This window comes from Hemiscyllium ocellatum, chromosome 11 (assembly GCF_020745735.1).
Source record: "Hemiscyllium ocellatum isolate sHemOce1 chromosome 11, sHemOce1.pat.X.cur, whole genome shotgun sequence".
NCBI lineage: Eukaryota > Metazoa > Chordata > Chondrichthyes > Orectolobiformes > Hemiscylliidae > Hemiscyllium > Hemiscyllium ocellatum.
In genome coordinates, this window is record NC_083411.1 from 94,062,409 (window position 1) to 94,086,845 (window position 24,437).

Sequence of the window (24,437 nt, forward strand, 5' to 3'; positions counted from 1 at the left end):
CTAAGATAAAAGGTAGGGAGGAGGGACTTGGGGGAGGGGCGTTGGAGATGCGATAGGTGGAAGGAGGTCAAGGTGAGGGTGATAGGCCGGAGTGGGGTGGGGGCGGAGAGGTCAGGAAGAAGATTGCAGGTTAGGAAGGCGGTGCTGAGTTCGAGGGATTTGACTGAGACAAGGTGGGGGGAGGGGAAGTGAGGATACTGGAGAAATCTGAGTTCATCCCTTGTGGTTGGAGGGTTCCTAGGCGGAAGATGAGGTGCTCTTCCTCCAACCGTCGTGTTGTTATGGTCTGGCGATGGAGGAGTCCAAGGACCTGCATGTCCTCGATGGAGTGGGAGGGGGAGTTGAAGTGTTGAGCCACGGGGTGGTTGGGTTGGTTGGTCTGGGTGTCCCAGAGGTGTTCTCTGAAACATTCCGCAAGTAGGCGGCCTGCCTCCCCAATATAGAGGAGGCCACATTGGGATGCAATAGATGGTGTGTGTGGAGGTGCAGGTGCATTTGTGGCAGATATGGAAGGATCACTTGGGGCCTTGGAGAGAAGTAAGGAAGGAGTGTGGGCGCAGGTTTTGCATTTCCTGCAGTTGCAGGGGAAGGTGCCGGGAGTGGGGGTTGGGTTGGAGGAGGGTGTGGACCTGACGAGGGAGTCACGGAGGGAGTGGTCTTTTTGGAACGCTGATAGGGGAGGGGAGGGAAATATATCCCTGGTGGTGGGGTTCGTTAGGAGGTGGCGGAAATGACGGCGGATGATACACTGTATATGGACGTTGGTGGGGTGGTCGGTGAGAACCAGTGGAGAACATGACGGTTGGAGGAAGAGCGCCTCATCTTCCGCCTAGGAACCCTCCAACCACAAGGGATGAACTCAGATTTCTCCAGTTTCCTCATTTCCCCTTCCCCCACCTTGTCTCAGTCAAATCCCTCGAACTCAGCACCGCCTTCCTAACCTGCAATCTTCTTCCTGACCTCTCCACCCCCACCCCACTCCGGCCTATCATCCTCACCTTGACCTCCTTCCACCTATCGCATCTCCAACGCCCCTCCCCCAAGTCCCTCCTCCCTACCTTTTATCTTAGCCTGCTGGACACACACTCCTCATTTCTGAAGACAGGCTTATGCCCGAAATGTTGAATCTCCTGTTCCTTGGATGCTGCCTGACCTGCTGCGCTTTTCCAGCAACACATTTTCAGCTTAAACTGTTAAGTAGTAAGTAACATTCACACCACAGAAGTGTCAGATATTGACCATGTCAAACAAGACTGAATCTAATCACCATCTTTTGATGTTCATAAGCATTACCAGAGCTGAATTTCCCCATTATTAGCACCATTGTAGTTACCATTGACCACCTGAATTCAAACCAGCCATATAGATTCTGTGGCTACGTGGGAGGTCAGAGGCCAGATATTCTGTAGTGAATGACACACCTCTTGTCTCGCCAGTGACTATCCATCACCTGCAAGTCCCAAATCAGGAGTATAATGTAATACTTTGCAATTGCCGAGGTGAATACACCTTCAACAGCACTGAAGGCACTCAATGCCATCCATGACGTAGCAGCCGGGGCCAGCTTCTCTACATTCAATTCTAGTTCAGAAATTTTTTCAATAAAGTATGAAGAATTTGAGCTTAGTATCAACAAACTTTACATTGTGAAAGACAGAATCAGTCTACATTTCTGTGCTCAATGCAACAATGTTATGTTGCTCCTTACAGCTTAATGTGTCAGTCACTAGCATTAGCCAGACTAATTCTTAAATGGTGAATTTGGGATTATCTTGTGGAATAGATAAATTTTCATATTCCATGTAGGAGCTGGCCATGCTTTGCAGGCTGTTAATCTGGTTAAACCTTTGAGCTTTATGGAAGTGGCAATGTTAACGCACTAGGTCATTGATGTTAACAGATACAGGTCAGTTATTTCAGAATCTTGAGAGGATGAGGCACAATTGTAATGTCACTGGTTAGTATTCTGTAGGCCTAGACTTTGCTTTAGGGATATGGATTCAAATTCTGCTATAGCAGCTGTTGGAATTTAAATTCAGTTAATAAACGTAATGTAAAGCTTGTTTTAATAATTAAAATAATTAACTATTTTAATCAAACACAATTGTTCACCAGCGATCTCCTTTAGGGGTAGAAATAAATCTATCCCATTTACCTAGCCTACACCTGACTCTAGACCCACAGCATTGTGGATGATACAATATAGGTAGGAAGAAGGGTGAGGATGTCAGACAGGCTTTCAGGGAGCTAGGTTGGAAGCTCAGAGTTAGAACAAACAGAGTTGTAGTCTCTGGTTTGTTACCCGTGCCACGTGATAGAGAGTCGAGGAATAGGGAGAGAGAGCAGTTAAATGCGTGGCTACAGGGATGGTGCAGGAGGGAGGGATTCCGGTTTCTGGACAACTGGGGTCCTTCCTGGGGAAGGTGGGACCTCTATAAAAAGGATGGGCTACACCTGAACCTGAGGGGCACCAGTATCCTTGGGGGGAGGTTTGCTAGTGCTCTTTGGGAGGGTTTAAACTAACTCCGCGGGGGCATGGGAACCAGGACTGTAGCTTTAGGGTACAGGACCTTGAGTGTAGGGAGGTTAGGAATAATGCAGTGATCTCTAAGGAGGGTGCCTGTAACCAGAAGGGTGGATTGAAGTGTGTATACTTCAATGTCAGAAGTATAAGGAATAAGGTAGGTGAACTTGCAGCGTGGGTTGGTACCTGGGACTTCGATGTTGTGGCCATTACAGAGACGTGGGTAGAACAGGGACAAGAATGGCTGTTGCACGTTCCAGGGTTCAAATGTTTTAGTAGGATCAGACATGGGGGTAAAAAAGGGGGAGGCGTGGCATTACTTGTCAAAGATAGTATCACAGCAGTGGAATGGACGATGGAAGAGGACTTGCCATCTGAGGTAGTTTGGGCTGAGGTTAGAAATAGGAAAGGTGAGGTCATCCTGTTAGGTGTTTTCTACAGGCCTCCTAATAGTCCTAGAGAAGTAGAGGATAATATTGCGAGGATGATTCAGGAAAAGAGTGAAGGTAGCAGGGTGGTTGTTATGGGGGACTTTAACTTCCCAGATATTGACTGGGAGAGCTATAGCTCGAGTTCATTAGATGGGTCGGTGTTTGTACAATGTGTGCAGGATGGTTTCCTGACACAATATGTCGACAGGCCAACAAGAGGGGAGGCTATATTGGATTTGGTTCTAGTTAATGAACCAGGCCAGGTGTTGGACTTGGAGGTAGGTGAGCACTTCGGGGACAGTGACCACAACTCGGTGACTTTTACTTTAGTGATGGAGAGGGATAATCGTGTGCCGCAGGGCAAGAGTTATAGCTGGGGGCAGGGAAATTATGATGCAGTGAGGCATGACTTAGGATGTGTGGATTGGAAAAACAGGCTTCAAGAGAAGAACACTAATGAGATGTGGGGATTGTTCAAGGAGCAGCTACTGCGTGTCCTCGATAGGTATGTACCAGTCAGGCATGGTGTAAAGGGCCTTGTGAGGCAGCCGTGGTTTAGTAAGGAATTGGAGTCCCTTGTGAAAGGGAAGAAGGCGGCATATGTAAAGATGAGGCGTGAAGGTTCAGTAGGGGCGATTGAGAGTTATAAGGTAGCCAGGAAGGAGCTAAAGAGGGAGCTAAGAGAAGCGAGAAGGGGACATGAAAAGTCTTTAGCTGGTAGGATTAGGGAAAACCCAAAGGCTTTCCATAGGTATGTCAAGAATAAAAGGATGACTAGGGTAGGTATCGGTCCAGTCAAGGATAGTAGTGGGAAGTTGTGTGTGGAGGCGGAGGAGATTGGAGAGACATTAAATCAGTACTTTTCATCAGTATTCACTCAGGAACAGGACACTGTTGCTGATGTGAATATGGAATCACAAATAATTAGAATGGATGCCCTGGAAATATGCAGGGAAGAGGTTTTGGGAATATTGGAAAGGATGAATATAGATAAGTCTCCTGGGCCTGATGGCATTTACCCCAGGATCCTATGGGAAGCTAGGGAGGAGATAGCAGAGCCATTGGCCTGGATTTTTATGTCGTCATTGTCAACGGGAATAGTACCAGAGGACTGGAGGATAGCGAATGTGGTCCCATTGTTCAAGAAAGGGAGTAGGGATAGCCCTAGTAACTATAGGCCAGTGAGTCTGACTTCAGTGGTGGGCAAAGTCTTAGAGAGAATGGTAAGGGATAAGATTTATGAACATCTGGGTAGGAATAACGTGATCAGGGATAGCCAGCATGGTTTTGTGAAGGGCAGGTCGTGCCTCACAAACCTTATTGAGTTCTTTGAGAAGGTGACTAAGGAAGTGGACGAGGGTAAAGCAGTAGATGTTGTGTATATGGATTTTAGTAAGGCGTTCGATAAGGTTCCCCATGGTAGGCTAATGCTAAAACTACGGAGGTATGGCATTGAGGATACATTAGAGGGTTGGATTAGGAATTGGCTGGCTGGAAGGAGACAGAGGGTAGTAGTTGATGGATTATGTTCATCTTGGAGCGCAGTTACTAGCGGTGTACCACAAGGATCTGTTTTGGGACCATTGCTTTTTGTTATCTTTATAAATGATCTAGAGGAAGGACTTGAAAGCTGGGTAAGCAAGTTTGCGGATGACACAAAAGTCGGTGGAGTTGTGGATAGTGAGGAAGGAAGTGGTAGGTTACAGCGGGATATAGATAAGTTGCAGAGCTGGGTGGAAATGTGGCAAATGGAATTCAGTGTAGCTAAGTGCGAAGTCGTTCACTTTGGTAGGAATAACAAGATGATGGATTACTGGGCTAATGGTAGGCTACTTGGTAGTGTGGATGAGCAGAGGGATCTTGGTGTCCATGTACACAGATCTCTGAAAGTTGCCACCCTGGTAAATAGTGCTGTGAGGAAGGCATATGGTGTACTGGGCTTTATTGGCAGAGGAATTGAGTTCCGGAGTCCTGAGGTCATGTTGCAGTTGTATAAGACTCTGGTGAGGCCTCATCTGGAGTATTGTGTGCAGTTTTGGTCGCCATACTATAGGAAGGATGTGGAAGCTTTAGAACGAGTGCAGAGGAGGTTTACCAGGATGTTGCCTGGAATGGTAGGAAAATCTTATGAGGAAAGGCTGAGGCACTTGGGGCTGTTCTCATTGGAGAAGAGAAGGTTTAGGGGAGATCTGATAGAAGTGTATAAGATGATTAGGGGTTTAGATAGGGTAGATACTAAGAACCTTTTACCGCTAATGGAGTCAGGTGTTACTAGGGGACATAGCTTTAAATTAAGGGGTGGTAGGTATAGGACAGATGTTAGGGGTAGATTCTTCACACAGCGGGTTGTGAGTTCATGGAATGCCCTGCCCGTATCAGTGGTGAACTCTCCTTCTTTATGGTCATTTAAGCGGGCATTGGATAGGCATTTGGAAGTTATTGGGCTAGTATAGGTTAGGTAGGATTCGGTCGGCGCAACATCGAGGGCCGAAGGGCCTGTACTGCGCTGTATCCTTCTATGTTCTATGTTCTATGTTCTATATATACTTAACCGGCTTCTGAAATGGATTATGAAGCCACTCAATTTGAGAGCAATTAGAAATAGGCAACAAATATTTGCCTTCCCAGCAATGCCCACATCCTATGAAAGGATAAAGTAGCCTGTAACTCTATTTTTAAAATTTTAACATGAGTAATGTTGGCATTGTTTTTGAAATAAACGGAATAAAAGAATAAATAAGACACTCCTGTTTTCTTCATTATTTTATTTTATTTTCTTAATTCCAGTTTACCTTTGAGGATGTTAAGTTCCGACAGCTGAAAAGGGAAAAGTTTCAGATAACCAATGATGGGCAAGTGCCATGTCATTTCTCCTTCATTCCTAAACTAAATGACAGTCATTACAGCAAACAATGGCTGCGAGCAGAACCTTGTGAAGGCTACCTTGAGCCGAGTAAGTAAAGTAAGAATATTTTTAAAGTGTAGTAGTTCAATAATATGGTGCTATCACAGGTTCTTATAGTCCATGTTTTATTTGAACCTAGAAATAGTTTTACATTTAGTCCTTAAGGCTAAATCATGGGTATCGTTTAGAGTTCAAAAGGAATTTATTCCCAGTTTCAGTCTAACCATTTTTTTCACTAAGTCTTAATCATAACATTTGTATCACAGCATAGAAGACTGCAGGACCATCGTGTTTCTGTAGGTTCATTTGAAAGTGTTCTCTAATTTCAGTCTCACTTCTGTGTTCTTTTTTGTAACCCTGCATTTTTCTCTTCTGCTTTAATATTTTAATGTTAACCTTTGGAGAAAAACAGAAATCGCCAAATTGTATGTCTTGCCAACTGACAGCTTTTTCACTTTCAGCGCCATTAGCACCACCATGGTGCTGTTAAGAAATAGAAGAGGGTCTTGGAGAGAACAAAGTATCAAGTATTATATTTAAATCTCTGATATTTCTTCAGGTTGTGGACTGCTGGTTACGCACTTTAATTCTACAAGTCACTGTAAAATTTTGGTTATAATATAATGAATTCATGTTCTTTTCAGCCTATGACTTTTCCTGCTTAATTAATAGTTCTTTAAGTCGCCATGAAGGTATGCAAGACCTGACACACGCATTAGTGACAGATTTTGAGTTGATCTTTTAAATTTCTGCACTTTAGTAATGCTACATAAATATAAGTTGTTATGTTAATTAGAAGTAAAATTCATAAGTTAAAATCTAGTTATCTTCTGCGTTTCCTTTTTGTGATCCCTAACAGACAGTACAGTACTCCAAATTACCTTTTCAGAAAAGGTTGCCACCCTGTATCTATAACTCTATCTGTATGTCAATGTTAAGATTAAAAGCTGCTTCACAGAGGCCAGGAACCTGGGAAGACACTCCAAGTCTTTCAAGGATTTTCCATAGTGGTCCTCTACTCAGTATTGAATGCCTTGGTGATGGCTATGAACGTGATATTCACGCCTTTGCTTTGCTCATGACTGTGTTCTATTTTTCAAGTGATTATCCCAAATTTTTTCCAGATGTTTCCCCTGCCACAAAAGTTAAGATGGCTGGTCTGTAATTGTTCAACTCAGCCTTACAAACTTCTTTTGAATAAGGGTGTGAAATCTGCAATTCTCCAGTCCTCTGGCATTTCACCTGAGTCTAAGCAAGACTAAACATCGTGGCCAATTCCTCAATTTCCAGATTCAATTTCTTAGGTATCTTTGGATACATCTCGTCAGGCCTTGGTACCTTCTCGACTGCGAGCACACGCAGTTAACCAGGACCCCCTGCTTGTTAATTTTGAGCCCTTCTAATGACTGACATTCTTTCTATGTCACTACGACTTTTGTTAGCATCTCTGTCCTTTGTAAAGACAGATGCAAAGCATTCATTTAATACATTAGTCAATAATCTGCCCTTTTGCTACTCCACCTCCATTCTAGACTTTCTATAGTCAGCCTGACTGTCAACTGTATTTTCTACCTTTCTTAAGCACACTTTTTTTATCTTCTATCTACTATCTCCTTTTTAAGTCCAAGGTGTTCTGCATTTGATTGTCCATATCTTTTCCCTTTCATGTATCTTGACTTTGCCCAAACTTTTACTCTTTTCTTGTCCCATCTAAATCAGCTCTTACTTTTTAATTACTTTTATTCTGGATCATTCCTTGTCCACCATCATCCTAAATCTATGATATGATCACTGTGACCAAACCATTCCCTTAGTAACTTGATCTACCTGGCCCATCTCATTTCCAAAAAGGTCAAGTACTGTCCTTTCTCCTTACCTGGACCTATACTGTTATCGCGAATTCTCATGAACACACTATAGAAACACTTGCCCCTTTCTGCCCTTTGCACTCCCATTATCCCTGTCTACATTCAGATAACTGAAGTTCCCAATTGTGGCTACTCTATAACATTTGCACAGTTCTGATTTCTTTGCAGGTTTGTTCCTCTGCAACCTTCCCACCAGTTAGTGTCCTATAAACCAAACCAAACTATGCACTTTTACCCTTTTGATCTCTACGAGCTAAATTGTTTTTTTACTTGAAACTTCTGGAGTATTCTCTTTCTCCAGTATTATTACAATGCTCTAATCAACCCCTTCTCCTCTTCTTCCTTGCAGTGTAATTTAGAATGTTTAATTGCTTCCTTATTTCAATTCCACCCAATAACTTAATACTCAGCTCTAATCTTCAAGTGTCAAAGTGCTGTTTCTCCCAGTATTTTGTGCACCTTGATGTTCATCTGATATTCTCGACAGTTCCCACAATCCCACTTAACAGCAATTGCAAATCTCAAGGAACTTTGTCACGGCTCTGCTCAGGAGCAAGCCATAAGGTGAAAAGGTTTTTGTTTTTAAAAAAATCACCACATTCCTCTCGTTGCCTTATTTTCTCAACTCGCCAAATTCCCAGCATTCCTGTGTAAAATCACATTGAGATGTTATGTTAACATGCTTTGAAACTAAAAAATTAGTTGGGCCCCAGTTACAGCAAAACAAACAATTGAAAATATTTCCTTAATTAAATTAACGACAGCTGTTCCGCAGCAAATAGTCGCGTACCCCTACTTAGGCTCCTTGCCTCTAAATTGAAGTAGTAGCTTTCAGTTAAATGCTAAATGTTAATAATTTGCAAAACATATAATTTTGCTTATATATAAAATTACCTCAACTCACGGAAGTTCTGGTACTTTGTTTAGTCTGTGCTCTGTAACAAAATCGCGCTGAGATGCTATATTTCTATTTGAAATTAAAGAATTAGCTGAGCCACAGTTGCCAGAATAAGTTCATACTAGTTTCCTTATTTAAGTAACTACTGCTGTTTCACAACACAGTTAGTATATTCCTGATTAGGTCTCTGGTTCTCAATTTAAATTGTTGTAGATAAATCTTAATTGTTTGCATTAATTATAAATTTTTTTAGGGAAAGTGAAGATTCCATTAACTCACCAAATCCCCAGCATCTGAGATATGAAGTACAAATTTGCTTGTATAGTAAAGGATCATTTAGTTTTTTTTGTATAGGAGATTATATGGCAAACAAAATGTTGAGCACTTCAGACCTAGCAACCTGTGTCATAAGAATTTATATAAAAAGGTAAGGCCACAAATTAAATGTATCAGAAATGCTGATGGAACGAATACACAAAAGCTGCAACGGAATGATGACACCATCAAAATCTCTGGCAAGAGTTTACCCCAAACTAGCATTCAATTGAAACTAGTATTCAAACAAATACATTTTGTATCTGTGAAACCCAAGAACCCATGCATTCCCAATGGCTATGGAGGAAACCAGTGAACTGCCATGTGAATGTTGATACCCTCGAATTATTCGGATGCCAATAGAAAGTGCAACCATGGGGCAGTTGTAGGATCAACTGTGTATGACAATGTGAAATATTCTGTACTTGTGGTTGCATTGTGTGCAGTAACACAAGGCCCTCCAGTTTCCTTACCAAATGCAATGCTCACCCAATAGGTGACCGAAACTGTAGCGGTAAGGGATCACTATCAAATATAAAAAGATCCAATTTACAGTGTATCAGTGATAATATGGATTAAATAAAAAATTAAATCTACATGCATGCATTTTTGTTTTTCAAATGAGCTCAATCATCTTTTCTAATTTCTTAGTCCACAGTTTTTCGACTACTCATGTCAATTGTCAAGCCCTTAGCAGCTTTATTTTGAAAGTACTACGTCAATGCAAATTGCTGTGAGTTCATCTAAACATCTCTTTTAAGTAACGTTTGAGTGCTTCTGAATGTTCTATTTCAGATGAATCTGTGGATATATCACTTGAAGTTTATGTTAGTAAGGATACTGTGACATTATTAAATTCAGCTGAGGATAAGATTGAGGACATCTTGGTTTTGCATCTGGATCGGGGAAAAGATTACTTCCTTACTATTGGTGGTAACTACCTGCCAAGCTGCTTTGGTACATCACTTGAATCATTGTGTCGAATGAAGAAGCCAATAAGAGAAGTGCCCATCACCAAGCTTATAGACCTGGTAAGAAATTGAATTCATGTTAAAAGATCTACATGATTAATATTTTATAAAATTTTGGACACTGCCCTTTTCAAGTCCTTTTTCCCCACAATACTCCCACCTCCCCCTCCAATTTAAACAGAGACGAAAATTAAATTTTGTTTCCAGAGAATCATGCAGCATTGAACAAAGTCTTCTTGCTCATTGTGCCCACTTTAATGCTGTGTTTCTGTAGTCCTGCTTTTCTTTTTCCCCTTCAATCAACAATGATAACTAAACTTTTTTTTTTAAATATCAAGTCTTTGTTATCATAGAGAAATGTTGCTGATGGTAGCATACTCTCATTGTGTCACTGTGGTTTTATTTATTGAAATATTTAATTTCTTAATATGTCATTTTCCTTAAAGTAACGGGATGTTTCCATCAGCAGCACTACCAAATGGCTGCGCTTTTGGTTGTTGTGAACAAATCATGATTGAACTTCAGTTCTGGTTGAGGAAATGGTGTTTTTGTCCATTTGGTTACCTAATATTGTGTATCTATAGAGATTAGAGAACCACAATGAAAATGCACTTGGAGGATGCTGTAGAAAATGTAAACATTGATTATGGTTGTTGTTCTGAAAATAGTAACTCTGCAAGTTGAAAATATCATTTGCGCGAATTATGCGTTGTGCTTATGTGTGTTGTGTGCCTAACAGCAGGGGGATCAGTAGTCGAGATTACAATTATGGAGAAATGTATTTGAGAGCAAGAAAATGATGTTTATGTGGGAAAGATGTTTAGTTGGTGCTTTTTATTTATATTGTTTATTCTGTGAGTAAAAGATGATGCATCTCCCATAAATATGTGTACTATGATTGTGCCACTATTGTCCCTCAGCACTTTTTCTTTCTGCTGGGTACACCTGTAACCATTACAGTAACAGTCATCTCAGTTTGTCAATTGCCAATTGTTGAATTATCTTAGCAATGATTTTTTAACTTTGATTCAAGTCTTTATTTGGTTTAAAGTCTGGCTTTTCGTGTCTGAATTCAAATCTAGCCAGACGAATAGAATTGAATGTCTTTTGCATCTACTTGTAAAGGCACTGTATGAGAATCATTTTGGGAAATATAGACCTGCAGCACAAAACTTTCTAAAATGGTAAGCCCACTCCCGCTGGTGTGAGAAAGTGGGAAACGTTACGTTCCTATAATAGGGAATGAACCTCTGAGACTAGGGTGAGGTATATTGTAAAAAGATTTCTGCTGATTTTTGTGTTTTGTCTGATTTGAATTTGCTTGCTTTTAAATGAAGGATGTTCCATTTTCTGGTGTTCATTGTTATCATCTAGTAGGCTCTGGTATAGATGTGTGAGACCTAAATGGAACTAGAGGCCTAGTAATGGTTGTATGTAATTGAGGGCTAATGGGATGAGAGTTGGCAATATAGGTATGGGAGCATGTAACCAGTGTGGTGGCATTTGTAGTGTTTGAGCTAGAAATAAAACTTATGACAAGAACAGTTTGGGTGAACTGTCTATAACCAACATTTTAAACTTTGCAGTTTAACATTTATTGCCCTCACTATGATTTAGTTTTTTAAAAATAGTCAAAGATATTTGGACAAATTTGGACAAATCTTGAATGGTGGGAAATGCTACGCCAAGGCAATTAGGAGTACTCTGAGATTATAGTTAAATTATGACTTTTGGAACTGAATAAAGAGAGTTTTATCTTGAATCATCTCGTCCTCCACCTGACTTGGCTCTTTTATCCACTCCGTTTTCAATTTCAAAATTCTCTCATTTCGTAATTGTTATGTTGTACTTCAGTTCATTTCTGAAATAAGGTTTTATAAAGGTTTTCCATTTTGACAATTGTAAACAACACTCCAAGGGAATGGAGTAGTTATCGCTGCATTTATCTCCGTTCTGTAATCTGTGCATATGATCTTTTGGAGAAAGCTTTCTCTGGCTGATACCTTTTTTCTTTCTATTTCTTCTGCCTGTTCAGGATGATGACAGCATTTTACATAAGGTAATGGTACATTTGGAAGTCTTAGACTTTTACTGGTTGACTACATCTAATACCTTCTAAATATTTCTGAAATTTCTAAAGCCATCAGGTTTGAAGCCAATATTTAACTTTTGGCGTTTTCCAACAAGATAACTTTGTTCAATCAGAAACGCCAATGAAGGAATTACACCTTTTCTGTTGGTTTAACTAAAGTCACTGTAACCTTTTAGGACTGTGACAATACTCTCTCATTAGGAAGAGATTGGCGGTTGTTTAATCTAAGGAGCATCATGTCTAAGGTGAGGACAGAGATTGATTAGGACGAAACTTTATGATAACCTCAGCCGGTACAGAACTTGTACTGCATTATTGGCATCACTGTGCATCACAAACCAGCTGTCCATCAACTAAGCTAACTGACTTCTTAAGTAACCACTGAATAATTATATCAGTAACATAAGAATAGGCCACTCAATCTCTTGTGCCATTTAATGGCTGATCTCTGGCCTAAGTATATATACTACCCTCTGGTCCTTATCCCTTAATGACATGCTGTAAAGAGACTGGAGGTTTTCTCCTCCTGTTTAGTGGCTGCGTGGGTGTTCATATCTCAATGACATAACCATTCATCCCTAAACCTACTGAATATCTGTTAACAGGCTATTTGATTTTGGAGGACACCTCAGACTGGTCAAGTCGTATTCTTAATCTATATATGCACAGGAATCACTGAGAAGTAACTGATACTTTTCCCCCCACTCCACTATAGCCCATTGGACATTGAGACAATTGTAGTGTCCCAACTCATGATCTAGCTGAAATCAGCTAACTGACACAAACTTGTGATCTTGGATATTAAAACAGGAGTCTTTAACCCAGACCATGACCTTAACCCAGACCATGACTTTAATATAAAATTAAAAGGGTTGCTACTAAAACCTGTCAGAATACATTTCTGGAGAATTTCTAGTGAATACACAATCTACCAGTGCTTACTGAATGACCCACAGGTGCGTAATGGGCCAGATAGAACGTAACAATACATTCCTTATGATTTTGTAAAATATAGCATTGACATCTTCAGAATTTCAAGGTAGGTTGAGTAAGTTATCAGTTTCAGGAATGGCAGTGTTATCAGCTAACATCTTTATGGTTTGATTTTGCTACCTACACATACTAGAACTAATTCATGGTCTGAAATATCCATATGCACTTGAACCCAAATGATCTGTTAGCGTTCATAGAGGCATTTTTACTCCTGGGATTCTTCGTGCACAATTGCAAAACTCTCTCAGAAAATATATACATACGCTCCACCAAGTGTAGAAATTTGCAGAATTTAAATCATAATAAAAATCAATGGCGTGAAATAGATGACCATTTGACCTGTTTAAATCACTGCCTGCTCACCATGGAGCAATGCAATTAGTTCCATTCTCTTGCTGTAACCCATAACCCTCACTCTCCCTTCTGCCAAAAAGCAGTACTTTCAGTATTAAATTCTGATTGCCATTTGTCACCTGTTTCTGTTGCATTCGATTTGTACCATCTTCACTGTTTTCCCATTCTTCCAGGCTTGATGCCATTGACAAATTTTGAAATTTTATTCTGTATTCCAATATCCAGTTCATTTATAAATTGCAAACATAAAAAGGCTGTTTCAGTGCTAAATCTTGTGTATCTTGCTATAATTTAGCTCTATTTGAATTCTGACTTAAAGTCAACACCAGCAGTTGAATGAAGTAGTAACAGATTGTTATGTTGTAAGGAATATTGAACCGGGAGTTGAAAAACTTGCTTGCGTACCTGTGGCTTTAATGCTATCGAAAATACTGGACAAAAATCAAGTTTCAGTACAAGGAAATGAGATCTATTGGTTCTCTTGGGTAAAAGCAGTCGCATTGGTTTGTTACTAAACAGTGTTTTAATTGAATATTTTGCATATTTGGCAAAAATATGCAATCTTCGCTACCCTTTTTTCCTGATATTTTCCTTTTGCTATTGCAATTTCTCTTCTTTAAAATCCCAACTTTTCCATTTATCATTATTCAGATTATTTCTACCAGTTTCCAAAAAATGCATGCTGCTTTTCCTGCTCTACATCTCTATTAAGACCCCTACCACAATGCACTTACACACAGGAAATGTATTAATATAAAGCCTGGAAGAATGCATACTTTTCAACCATATAAATGTCTTTTTTAACTAATTTCCCAACAATACATTGATTAATTTTACTATGAATTTTACATATTTGAGTAAAATCCAAATTAATTCTACTACTTTTCCTAAATTACAAGCTGAAAATTGAATAAGCTTTAATCAATTTTATCTCTTTAAGACATACTGTGCAACTATGCTGTGAAATCTGGAACGTTGTTAATTTCATGATGTCATGCCTGATTTTATGTAATTAGCCAAACGAAAGATAACTGAATCATGCATTCCTGCCACTAACAGTTTGAGCCCACACTTTTTTTCTAGCAATTCTACAGTTCTTTCCCTGGGTAGATTTTGTGACTCCTCCTCTTGTTAGCACTTCTGCATTTATTGCCTTCCTACAACTCCGTTTGAGGCCTTGACCTTTGAGTAGTCACCCAGCTATTCATAATGGAAATCTGTGCATTATTCATAAAACATTACTGATAGGACCAGAAAGAAAGTTGGTGCAAAGTCATCACCACTGCAGTATGTTTTCATATGGTGCAAAGAAATGAAATGTTTTTTTCCATTCATTCATGTATTTAAAAAAAGTGAGGATTTTTGTCAGAGGTCAGGTCATAGCCCTTTACTGATATTAGAGGACTAACATGATTTCTGAATACAGTATTCAATCACAGAACACTGTTATCACGTAGAATTCTGTGTGAATTTTTCTGGGGAGGAAATTAAATTTATGTGCTTGATTTCTAAAATTAATAACTAGTTGAGCTTCATGATGAACAATATTAGTTATAAATAATGATTAAAAATACAGAAAAGAACTGTTGTACATTTTAATTATGCATAGCTTGGTTCCTGCTCTGATTTGAATGAGCAGAAATTGCACAGTAAGTGATTTGTCTCTTTTATAGCAAGTGACCCTGAACTGTTTAAATATTCTGTTTAATAGGAGAAATCTCGTTTAGAACTTGTCTCAGTGGATAATGCAGGAACTGACAATAGACCTCTGCAGATTCCGAAAGAAATTTGGTTGTTGGTGGATCATCTCTTTAAAAATGCAAGTCAACAGGTACATGCAGTTAATTTTCATTTCTTCTGCCTATAAGCTATCATTCATGTGACTCATTCATCATTTGTCAAAAGAAAGCATATTGCAGATGAGGCATATGATTACAGACAAAATCTTATGATCTTGTAGTTGAATATTTGTAATCAAGTAAAACCAATTAATTACATCCTGATTCTGGTTAATGAAATGAGTTCTGTCTGAGCAATTACAATTTTGCAAAAATAAGGATAATGCTGTAGCATTTTTACATAACTGATTAAGTTTGTCTACCTACTACAGCTTGGCACTGAGTTTTCACAATCCACAGTCATTTTCTCTTAAATGTTTTTCATTATCACCCTGCCTTGCCTGAAGATGTTGACCATTGCTGGGGTATGATTCGATATTCTGGCTATTCATAATGTAAGGGTTTAAAGCAGTAGTGCAAAGACCACAAAAATCATCACTATGAAGCCTGACCTTGTCTCAATTTGCACAACTTCAGGACTCACGATAAATAAGGAAACAGTAAGGAGCAGCAAGGTGGCTCAGAGGTTAGCACTTCTGCGTGACAGCGCCAGGGACCCATGTTTGATTCCCGCTTTGGGCGACCATCTGTGTGTGGGGTTTGGATATTCTTGCTGTGTGTCTGCATGGGTTTCCTCTGGGTGATCACATTTCCTTCCACAGTCCAAAGGTTCAGCAAATTGGTCGTACTAAATTGCCCATAGTATCCAGGGATGTGCAGGTCAGGTGGATTAACCATGGTAAATGCAAGAATATTGGGGTGGGTCTGGGTGGGGTGCTCTTCAGAGGATTGCTATGGACTCGATGGGCCAAATGGCCTGCTTCCCCACTTTAGGGATTTTATGAAATTAAACAGAAATGCATACTAATTCTTTTCAACCCCCTCATTCTCCATACAGTTCTCTCCTTTCATAAGAAGTACCTGAAACCTTCAAACCATATGCTTAATGCCTCAATATGCTCACTGGAGCCTTTTTTAAGCATGGTTTATTTATTATCTGTTGATAATTGTAGGTAGCCTAAAGCAATGAGACATGAAGTCTGAACTTAAAATTTCAATTGCACAACTCACTTTTTTTTTGCATTTCTCGAAATAAATTCTCTCACTTATTCACCATTGTATATGAAACAAAGTAGGAGAATTAGAACTGTGAATTTTCATCAGTGCAAAAGATTCAAAAACCTAGAAGGGATTTTATTAACCTTTCGCTGTCTTGACAGGAGGATTTGTTCCAGACACCTGGTACACAGGAAGAACTTCAACAGATTTTTGACTGCTTGGACATGAGCATTCCACAAACTATTCGTATCCTTTACAGTGCAACAAGGAGCGAGTATCAAGTTGTATTTAATTTCATGGGATGTAGGTAATGCAAGCAAGGTAGCATTTGTTTCTCATCCCTAATTTTGGGTATCACTATGAAGGTGTCACTGAGCTGTCTTTCAGCTGTTGCTATCCATCGGATGTAGGAATTCCCACGCACCTACTAAGGAAGAGTTTCCAATGACAGTGAAGAAACAACAGTATAGTTCCAAGTCACGATGTTGGGTTGGTGGGGAGGTGCATATAGTACATCTGCTTTTGTTTCAAGATGTTGGAGATTTTGAAGGTATTGTCAAAAGAGACTTCGTGAGTTCCAGATCGTAGCTGGTATGCATTGTTGCCATTGCGTGTTGTTGGGAGAGGGAGTAAATGTGAAAGGTGATAGATGGCATGTTAGTCAAATTGACTGCTTTGTCCTGGATGATGTTCAGCATTTAAGTGCTTTTGGAACCCCATGCAGGCCAGTGAAGAGTATAAGTAATGCTCCTAACTTAACCTGTCCATCATCTATAAGGTAATTGGCAGTCAGGAGGTGAATTGCTCATTTCAATATTCTTATTCTCAGGTCTACTCTTGAAGACACTGATCAGTGCAATTTGTTGACAGTAGTAGCACAAATTTTGATAATGAAGGATTCAGTTATAGTAATGCTGTTGAATGCAATGTGGAGGTGGCTAGATTCTATTATTGGAGATGATCATTTCCTTACACTGTGTAGTTAAACTATTACTTTCTGCTGATCAGCTTGAGCCTGAATGTTGTCCAGTCTTGCTACATATTGTTGACATAAACTGCTTCAGTATTTTGAAATGTCCCAAATAGTGTGTACATTCTGCAATCTTCAGCAAGAATCCCTATTTCTGATGGGAGGAAGGTCATTGCTGCAGGAGCTCCTGAACAGCTGCTTCAATGTTCTGACTCTGAGGGGAATAACCACTAACAAATACGCCTATATCTTTCATACTTGGTTTGTCTGCAACCAGCAGAGGATTGCCAAATAGAACAGAAATTACTGAAGAAATTCAGGTCAGGGAGCATCTGTTGGGAGAAATAGTTTCGAGTCCAATACGAATGTCCCTAGGAAGTGGAGGTTGACCCTATTCCCATTGAGTTTTATCAGTGCTCCTTAAGGGCGCATTTGATTAAAATTGCTTTAATGCTAAGACCAGTCAAACTGTGAAATTATTTTTTTTAATGAAATGACCATGTTGATTTTAGGTTCTTTTTTTCACTTGAACATAGGGCCAAGAGTAGGCTATTCTTCTCTCTTCTAACGGAAGAGAGTTCCAAGCCTTTGCCACCCACTGTGCAGAAATACTTCCTAACATGTCTCTTCAACAGTCTGGCCCTAACTCTTGGACATTACCCTTTAGTCCTAAGATCCCAAACCAGTGGAAGTAGTTTATTTTATCTACCCTGTCTTTTCCTGTTAATACTTAAAGACTTCAGTCAGATTGCCCTTTAACCTTATACATTCTGGAGACAACTGGCCTAATTTGTATAATGTCTCCTCATACGTTCATTGCTGAAGTCCAGATATCACATTTGTAAACCTACACTGTACTCCCTCTAATGTCAGATAATCCTTCCTAAGATGTGATGTCGAGATCTCAGTACTTCAAGTGTGGTCTAACTAAGGTTTTTTTTAACAATAACAGCATAATTTTGCAATCTTGTACTCCAGTCCTCTAGCTATAAAAGGTTCAGCATTCCGTTAGCTTTCTTGATTTTGTTTCTGCATCTGATCATGATATTTTAAAGACCAATGCAGGTAAACTCCACCTCCTCCTCTTCCTCCCCCATGCAAAATCCCTTCCGACATCCACAGTATTTATCTTCAAACCATCTAGAAAATGTAAGTGACCCTCTAATGTAGTGGGTTACAGTACATAATTGAGGGAGATGCATGGACTTGAGTGGGCCTAGCCCGGAATCATGTTCAGGGTGAGAAAGAATTTGGGTTACAGGGGGATTGTGCACTGATAAGACAGTCGTAGTCCAGATTCTCAGCTGCTATGTTGGAGGTGAGTTTGGGCCTCCAAGACCTTGCAGCAGCAGCTGCATTGGCAAGGTGGGTGCGAAGTGGACTCAAGGCAGCAGTGAAGTGGAGTTTGGGCCAGTGCGGTACCCAGAAGCATTGGTGGCATCAACATTGGCAGGGTCCAGTTAGGACTCTCAGTGCTGAGATGGCGCCCGCAAGTGGCGACTTCAGTTCCAAACTGTGGCGATGTAGGGTCTCTATCCCGACCACCATGCCCATAGCAGAACACTTAATAAGAAGGATATTAAAGTTGAACGCTGCTTCTTTATGCTTCTGCCTTTATATTCTGTTTTGGTTTATTTTTCTGTGTTTTAAGATGGTGCTGGAGAGTGGATATTTGTGAAAATAAATAAATCAATTCAGTCAAACAAATCAAATGATCGTTATATGTTGATGAGTTTGTTTATATTGCATTCAAGGGAAGCTATCTTTTTAAAATGTTAATGTTTGTTTAAGTGCTTATTAAAATTTATGAAATTGATAATGTAAATGACTACTGCAATTTAATAGCTTCCTTAAAGTTATTGGAAATACTTTGTTTCACTTGCTTGCTCTCTGAAGAACACCTCCTCAGTCCAGAGTAGCAGCTGCTGCTTTTCAGGCTATCTACCAGTACCCTATGAAGCAATTGATGGGTAATTTGCCACAGATTTGAATAGAGAAAGAACTGCTCCCTCCCCCACTTGACTTAAGGAATATAACAATGTTATTCAAGAAAGGGCATAAATCGTGCTCTAGGAACTGTTCACTTTCCTCCGTAGCAGGAAAATCCTGACGATATTCTTTGAATTGGCTACTACTTGCAGCTGAGAAAATTGTACCAGATACACAGTCTAGTTTACATCTCCTAGAGGAACCTCTGCCATTATCTTTGCTGCTAAGTGACTCCAGTAAACAGAACAAGAACAACACGTGGAATTCTTTGTTGCATTCATCACATTGATGAAAGCATTTTAGTCAGTAAATCACAAGGCTGTGTGGAAGAAATCTCATTACGTTCCTGCAACTGCTTCATGATCATTACTGTCTTGACTGGAAATTCTTTCAAAATGCAGGCTGGTTAAGCAAGGCTGTATAATGGCCCCCATACTACTTACAATCTACCAGATGGTGTTGTTCATCTCCTCAAAGATCAACCACCCTCTTATGTGAGTATTAAATACCACCCAAAAGGAAAACTTTAACCTCAGCCACCTCAGTGGCACAGCTAAACTGACTACTTTAGATCTATTTAATTTGGAATATGTGGGAGACTACAATGTCATTGCTGTACTGCACCAGATTTGCACCACACTTGATCTCTTCAATTCTGACCGAAAGAGATTTAGCCTGACCTTGAATGTTGCTAATGTAAAATTTGTATAATACCAGATATAGTTAGTCAAAAATCCCACATACGCTGAAGGGTGGACTCTGAAATATGTTGAACACTTCCCATTTCCTGGCAGCCATTTCTCTCAAAAGGACACTATTTAATGACAAGGTGGAATACTGGGTCAACTGAGACAGTTCTGCCTCTGAACATTGACAGAAAGCTTTTGTCAGCAAAGACCCTACAAATCATCAAATGTTCTGGTACGTAAGAAAGTTGTTATCACCACACTCCTGTCCTGCAGTGAGACCTGGACTATGTATCATTGACACGTAAGAGCACTGAGGAAACACCATATTCTCTGGAGAATTACTGAAAAAGTACTCTTCAAGAATCTGGGCAACACTCCTTCAAAATCAACTACAGCGGACTGGGCACTGTTTCCAGTTGGTTGAAAAACTTCGCTGTCCTGTTTTTATAACTCTCAAATGTCAGTGCTCTGGTGAAAGACATAGGAAGCATTTCAAATCAGATCTGAAATCTAGTAGCGTTGGTATTGATAACTTGGAGGAACTTGCTACACAGTTGTTCAAAAGTCAAAATTGTCTATCAAGTTGCATCATATTTCAACTTCAAACACCTTTAGCGATGAGAATGGAATGAGAAGAAAAGCAAAGAAAGGAAATCCTGCATTCTAGATCCTGTTGCCTCGAAGGTCATCTTGTTCCATGTGCCCACAGATCTGCAGATAAAGAATCAGTCTATCAATCACGAGCCATGGCAGGAATTTAGGAACTTGAGTCGTTAACATCTTGAAGCGAGGAACAACCAACAATGATAGTTACCTGCCCTCCCTCTGCCCTTTTAGGCTGAAGAAGAAAAATAAATCACTAGAATATCTTGTGTAAACGAAGTAACAAATGAGAGGCTTTTTATATTAACCAGAATTATGCATAGAAAGATCAGGGCTGTTCACTTAATTTTCACCAAAATATCTCTATAATTAAATGGTATTGCATATGTACTGAGTAGAAATTGTGTATGTCTGTGGTGTAACCTCAAGTGTTTATAGAAGAGCCAGAAAGCAGAGTTAGTTTGGAAAGATTGATCTAAATTTCTAACTATTTTTTGGGATTAAAAGCACATGATTTTTGAGTAGACAAATAATGTGTTCGTAATGATAGAAGACATGATTTTACTGCTGTAACCTCATTGCCCCAGCATTGTCCATCTTAAATGCATTTTATCTAAACGCATCCAAGTTGCTTTCATGCATTGGTAGTAATTAGCTGTTTGCAGTATTTCAGAGAACAGGATTTCTATCCATATCTTGGTTACAATTAGACTTTGGTGTAGCAAATCAGAGCAGGGTTGGTGGCGAGGGGAGGGCAAGGCTCCAACAGAGGGTGTAACAATGGCTTCAGTAAAATCTGTCATGAAAAGAGCTGACCAAATTTGATGAAAGTTTGCTGGATAATGTGTTCAGTGCAGGAGAATTTTAGGAATTTAATTTTTCATTCCAAACTTTTCATCAAACTTTTAATCCCTTCATTGATAACAATGTAAGCTTTGTTACTCCATATATTTCCCTTGAATATTTTATACTAGCCCTAATTTATGTCTGCCATTAAATACTTGACCAGTCAATTCTGTTTATTTTTCCTGATTTCACATGCCAGCTGGCAGTAATCATTCAGTAGCTGAAGCTTTGCTCATCTTCCTTGAAGCACTTCCAGAGCCTGTGATATGTTATGAGCTGCATGTTCGATGCCTAGAATCCTCATTTGATAATCGCAGCTGTAGACAGGTAAGAGTTAAAGTTCCACGACTGTTGTGTGACTATTATGGTACTGTATAAAATGGGGCTCACAGCATAAATTAGCATACCTTATATTCTGTGTGGCATATATATAAATAAAAAACCATTAAAAGGAACAGGAGTAGACCATTGACCCTATTCTGCCAATCAGTAGGATCTGACTACCACTCATCCACTTTCCTCATTTTCTGTGTAACTCTCGATTTCCCCTACCCATTATGAACCTATGTACCTCAGACTTAAATATATGTAATTAACATAGCTACCTTAAGTGTAGCCGTTTGCATTTAGATAGGTCCTTTACCTCAATTTAGATGGGTCCTTACCTCATTGTAATCCAGGTGATTCACAACTGCACAGTTTGTAATAAACTTGCATCAGTAGAGATTTTATGTAGAAAGAACATGGAATTAAGTTTATAAAAAGAAAATTTTGATCAATTCAATAATAAATGACCAGCTCTAACTTGGATCCGAACACCCAATTCAAAAAGTATCTGAAGTGGCAGGTTTCCCTGGCTACAAGATTTTATGTATCCCGATCACTGAACCATCTGAACATAGTTGCCATATCATCAAAGATTTAAGCTTTATCAGCAAGATTGCAATTCTTTTCAGTATTGAGAAATCTGTTAGAACCAAATCACCAAGACTTTCAGATGGTTCCAGACTGGAGAATATTCCTGCTACCATTAGAGTGACTTGTTCAAGACCATGCAATGTAAAATTTTAATGTACTATTATTTATGGATTTTATATCTCACATATGGGCCAGCATGCGTCCACGAGATGTGGGCTTTCATTTATATTCTGTTCCTGGATGTTGAGAATACGTTAAATACATTCCACTTGTAAACTACATCTTGGATGATGGCATGCTACTCTCTCATAGAGTAAGGCACACAGATTAAGGGAGATTATCTCCACATTATGTAAGATGACAAGTCTGAATTGTATAGCAAATTTTATTGAAGCGAATTCTCAGAAGTAAGTGAAGCATATAAATGAAACCTTGTTTTACAAATGTATGAAGATGGCAGGAAAAGCCCAGCTGGTTCAGCCAGCCTGGTCCATACTACAATGGCTAGACAATCATGGCTGAACAGTTTCCCAGCCGTAAAACATATAATCTCCCAGGAGAGCAAAATGAAAGCTAATAAAGGATCACTACGTGAAAGTAGATAAAGGAAAGGAAACCAGTCCAGGGAAATCATATGAATCCATTATTATCTGTAAAAAAAACTTCCATCTACAGTATTGTGATTTCTGCCCTGTCAGGAATTGATTTAACTCACTCTTGAAACAGTACCAAGAGTCTGTTTCATCAGAGCAGTGAAAACGTGTTCTGATGGCTCAAAATTCTCTGCAATAAGAAAAAATGCATAACATCCTGCCATTCCAACTTCTACATTGATTAAGCTCATAATCCCCTAGTCCTACCCATCTGTCAAACAGGAACAAAATAACTATTGGTACTGAATCCAACCGTTTAGTTTAGACTTCTCTGTGGATTAAATAATCTGAGATCTTGAACATATCTGCATAATTCAGGATTTTTAAATTAGGAATCGATTTTGTAGCCCAAGTCTAATCTTTTTAAAAAACCACTACATTGCCCACTTAGTGGGAGTGGAATTAAAACAAGACATAATATGCAAGGTGTGATTTGACCACTGAAACATACATTGTCAAAATAGGCTCCTTTGATTTCTGCTAAACAGTTCTATTGATATAACCCTACCTTTGTCAGCTTTAGGTACAATTTCTCCTCATCTATGATGTTCCTTCTGCAATCTCTGCACAGTAGCACAATATTTCTTTTTCTTGAATTCGTTCAGTATTGACCCCAGCAAATGACACTTGCATGTTGTGCTGTCATTACCAACATGCCTGGCACTACATTTATATAAACATAATCCTTATTTTTTAATATAAGATCCAGTCACCCAATACAAATAAGTCTTTTGGATTTGATTACTTTTCTGGAATCTTAACCCTTTCTCAATGTTGTTGTCATCTGCAAATTTATCTGCCATCCTCTTGACTCTCCCTTGTGTATCTCTAAAGAAGACTGATTCCACTGGTAACATATCTCCAAGCTGAAATGCATCTGTTAACTATAGCCTTTTGGTCATGGGAGTCTGAGCAATTCCTAATCTAGAGTTTTAACTTTCTACTGATGCTACAAAATTTAATCTTGTGAAGTAACCTTGCCAAAAGCTTTCTGCTAGAAAGTGTCAGTGAGATTTCCCTCCTCCACAGTGCCAGGTTTCCCCTCAGAATCTTTTTGTATTAAGAATGACCTTTGTTTTTTGGATTTCATGTTGTGAACATCTAATGGCACTTTCCTTTCTCAATCATCATTTAGTTTGTGAGCTAAGGAAAAATTATTCCTGATTCGCATTGATGTCATGCAGACATTATGCTTGTATTGCTAAGAGCGCCTTGTTGGATTGTAGCTTTTCATGATAAGTAACTGAGCTTGCAGAAATACCAAAAACCCAGATTCCCATTTGACAAAAAGTTTTTTTAGAGAGGAACACATTACTAGCCTGGCTTCTTCAACAGATGTGGAGGAGCAGGTATTGGACTGGGTGGACAAAGTTAAAAATCACACAACACCACCTTCTTCAGATGAAGGAGCAGCACACCAAAAGCTAGTGCTTCCAAACGAACCTGTTGGACTATAACCTGGTGTTGTGTGATTTTTAACTTTGTCCTTCAACAGAATCACTGTAAACACATACACTTACG

The 24,437-nt window shown here is 39.4% G+C and overlaps 1 protein-coding gene across 2 annotated transcripts in view; it reads left to right on the forward strand.

Annotated features, from left to right (window-relative positions):
* ocrl (OCRL inositol polyphosphate-5-phosphatase) overlaps positions 1-24,437 on the forward strand; it is a 119,147-nt gene that overhangs the window by 80,675 nt on the left and 14,035 nt on the right. For both annotated transcript variants that reach the window (XM_060832724.1, XM_060832726.1), the window contains 5 exons: positions 5,743-5,908; positions 9,737-9,972; positions 15,063-15,182; positions 16,410-16,494; positions 21,545-21,672. In XM_060832724.1, the coding sequence (XP_060688707.1) occupies positions 5,743-5,908; positions 9,737-9,972; positions 15,063-15,182; positions 16,410-16,494; positions 21,545-21,672 (735 nt within the window). The remainder of the gene's footprint in view (positions 1-5,742; positions 5,909-9,736; positions 9,973-15,062; positions 15,183-16,409; positions 16,495-21,544; positions 21,673-24,437) is intronic.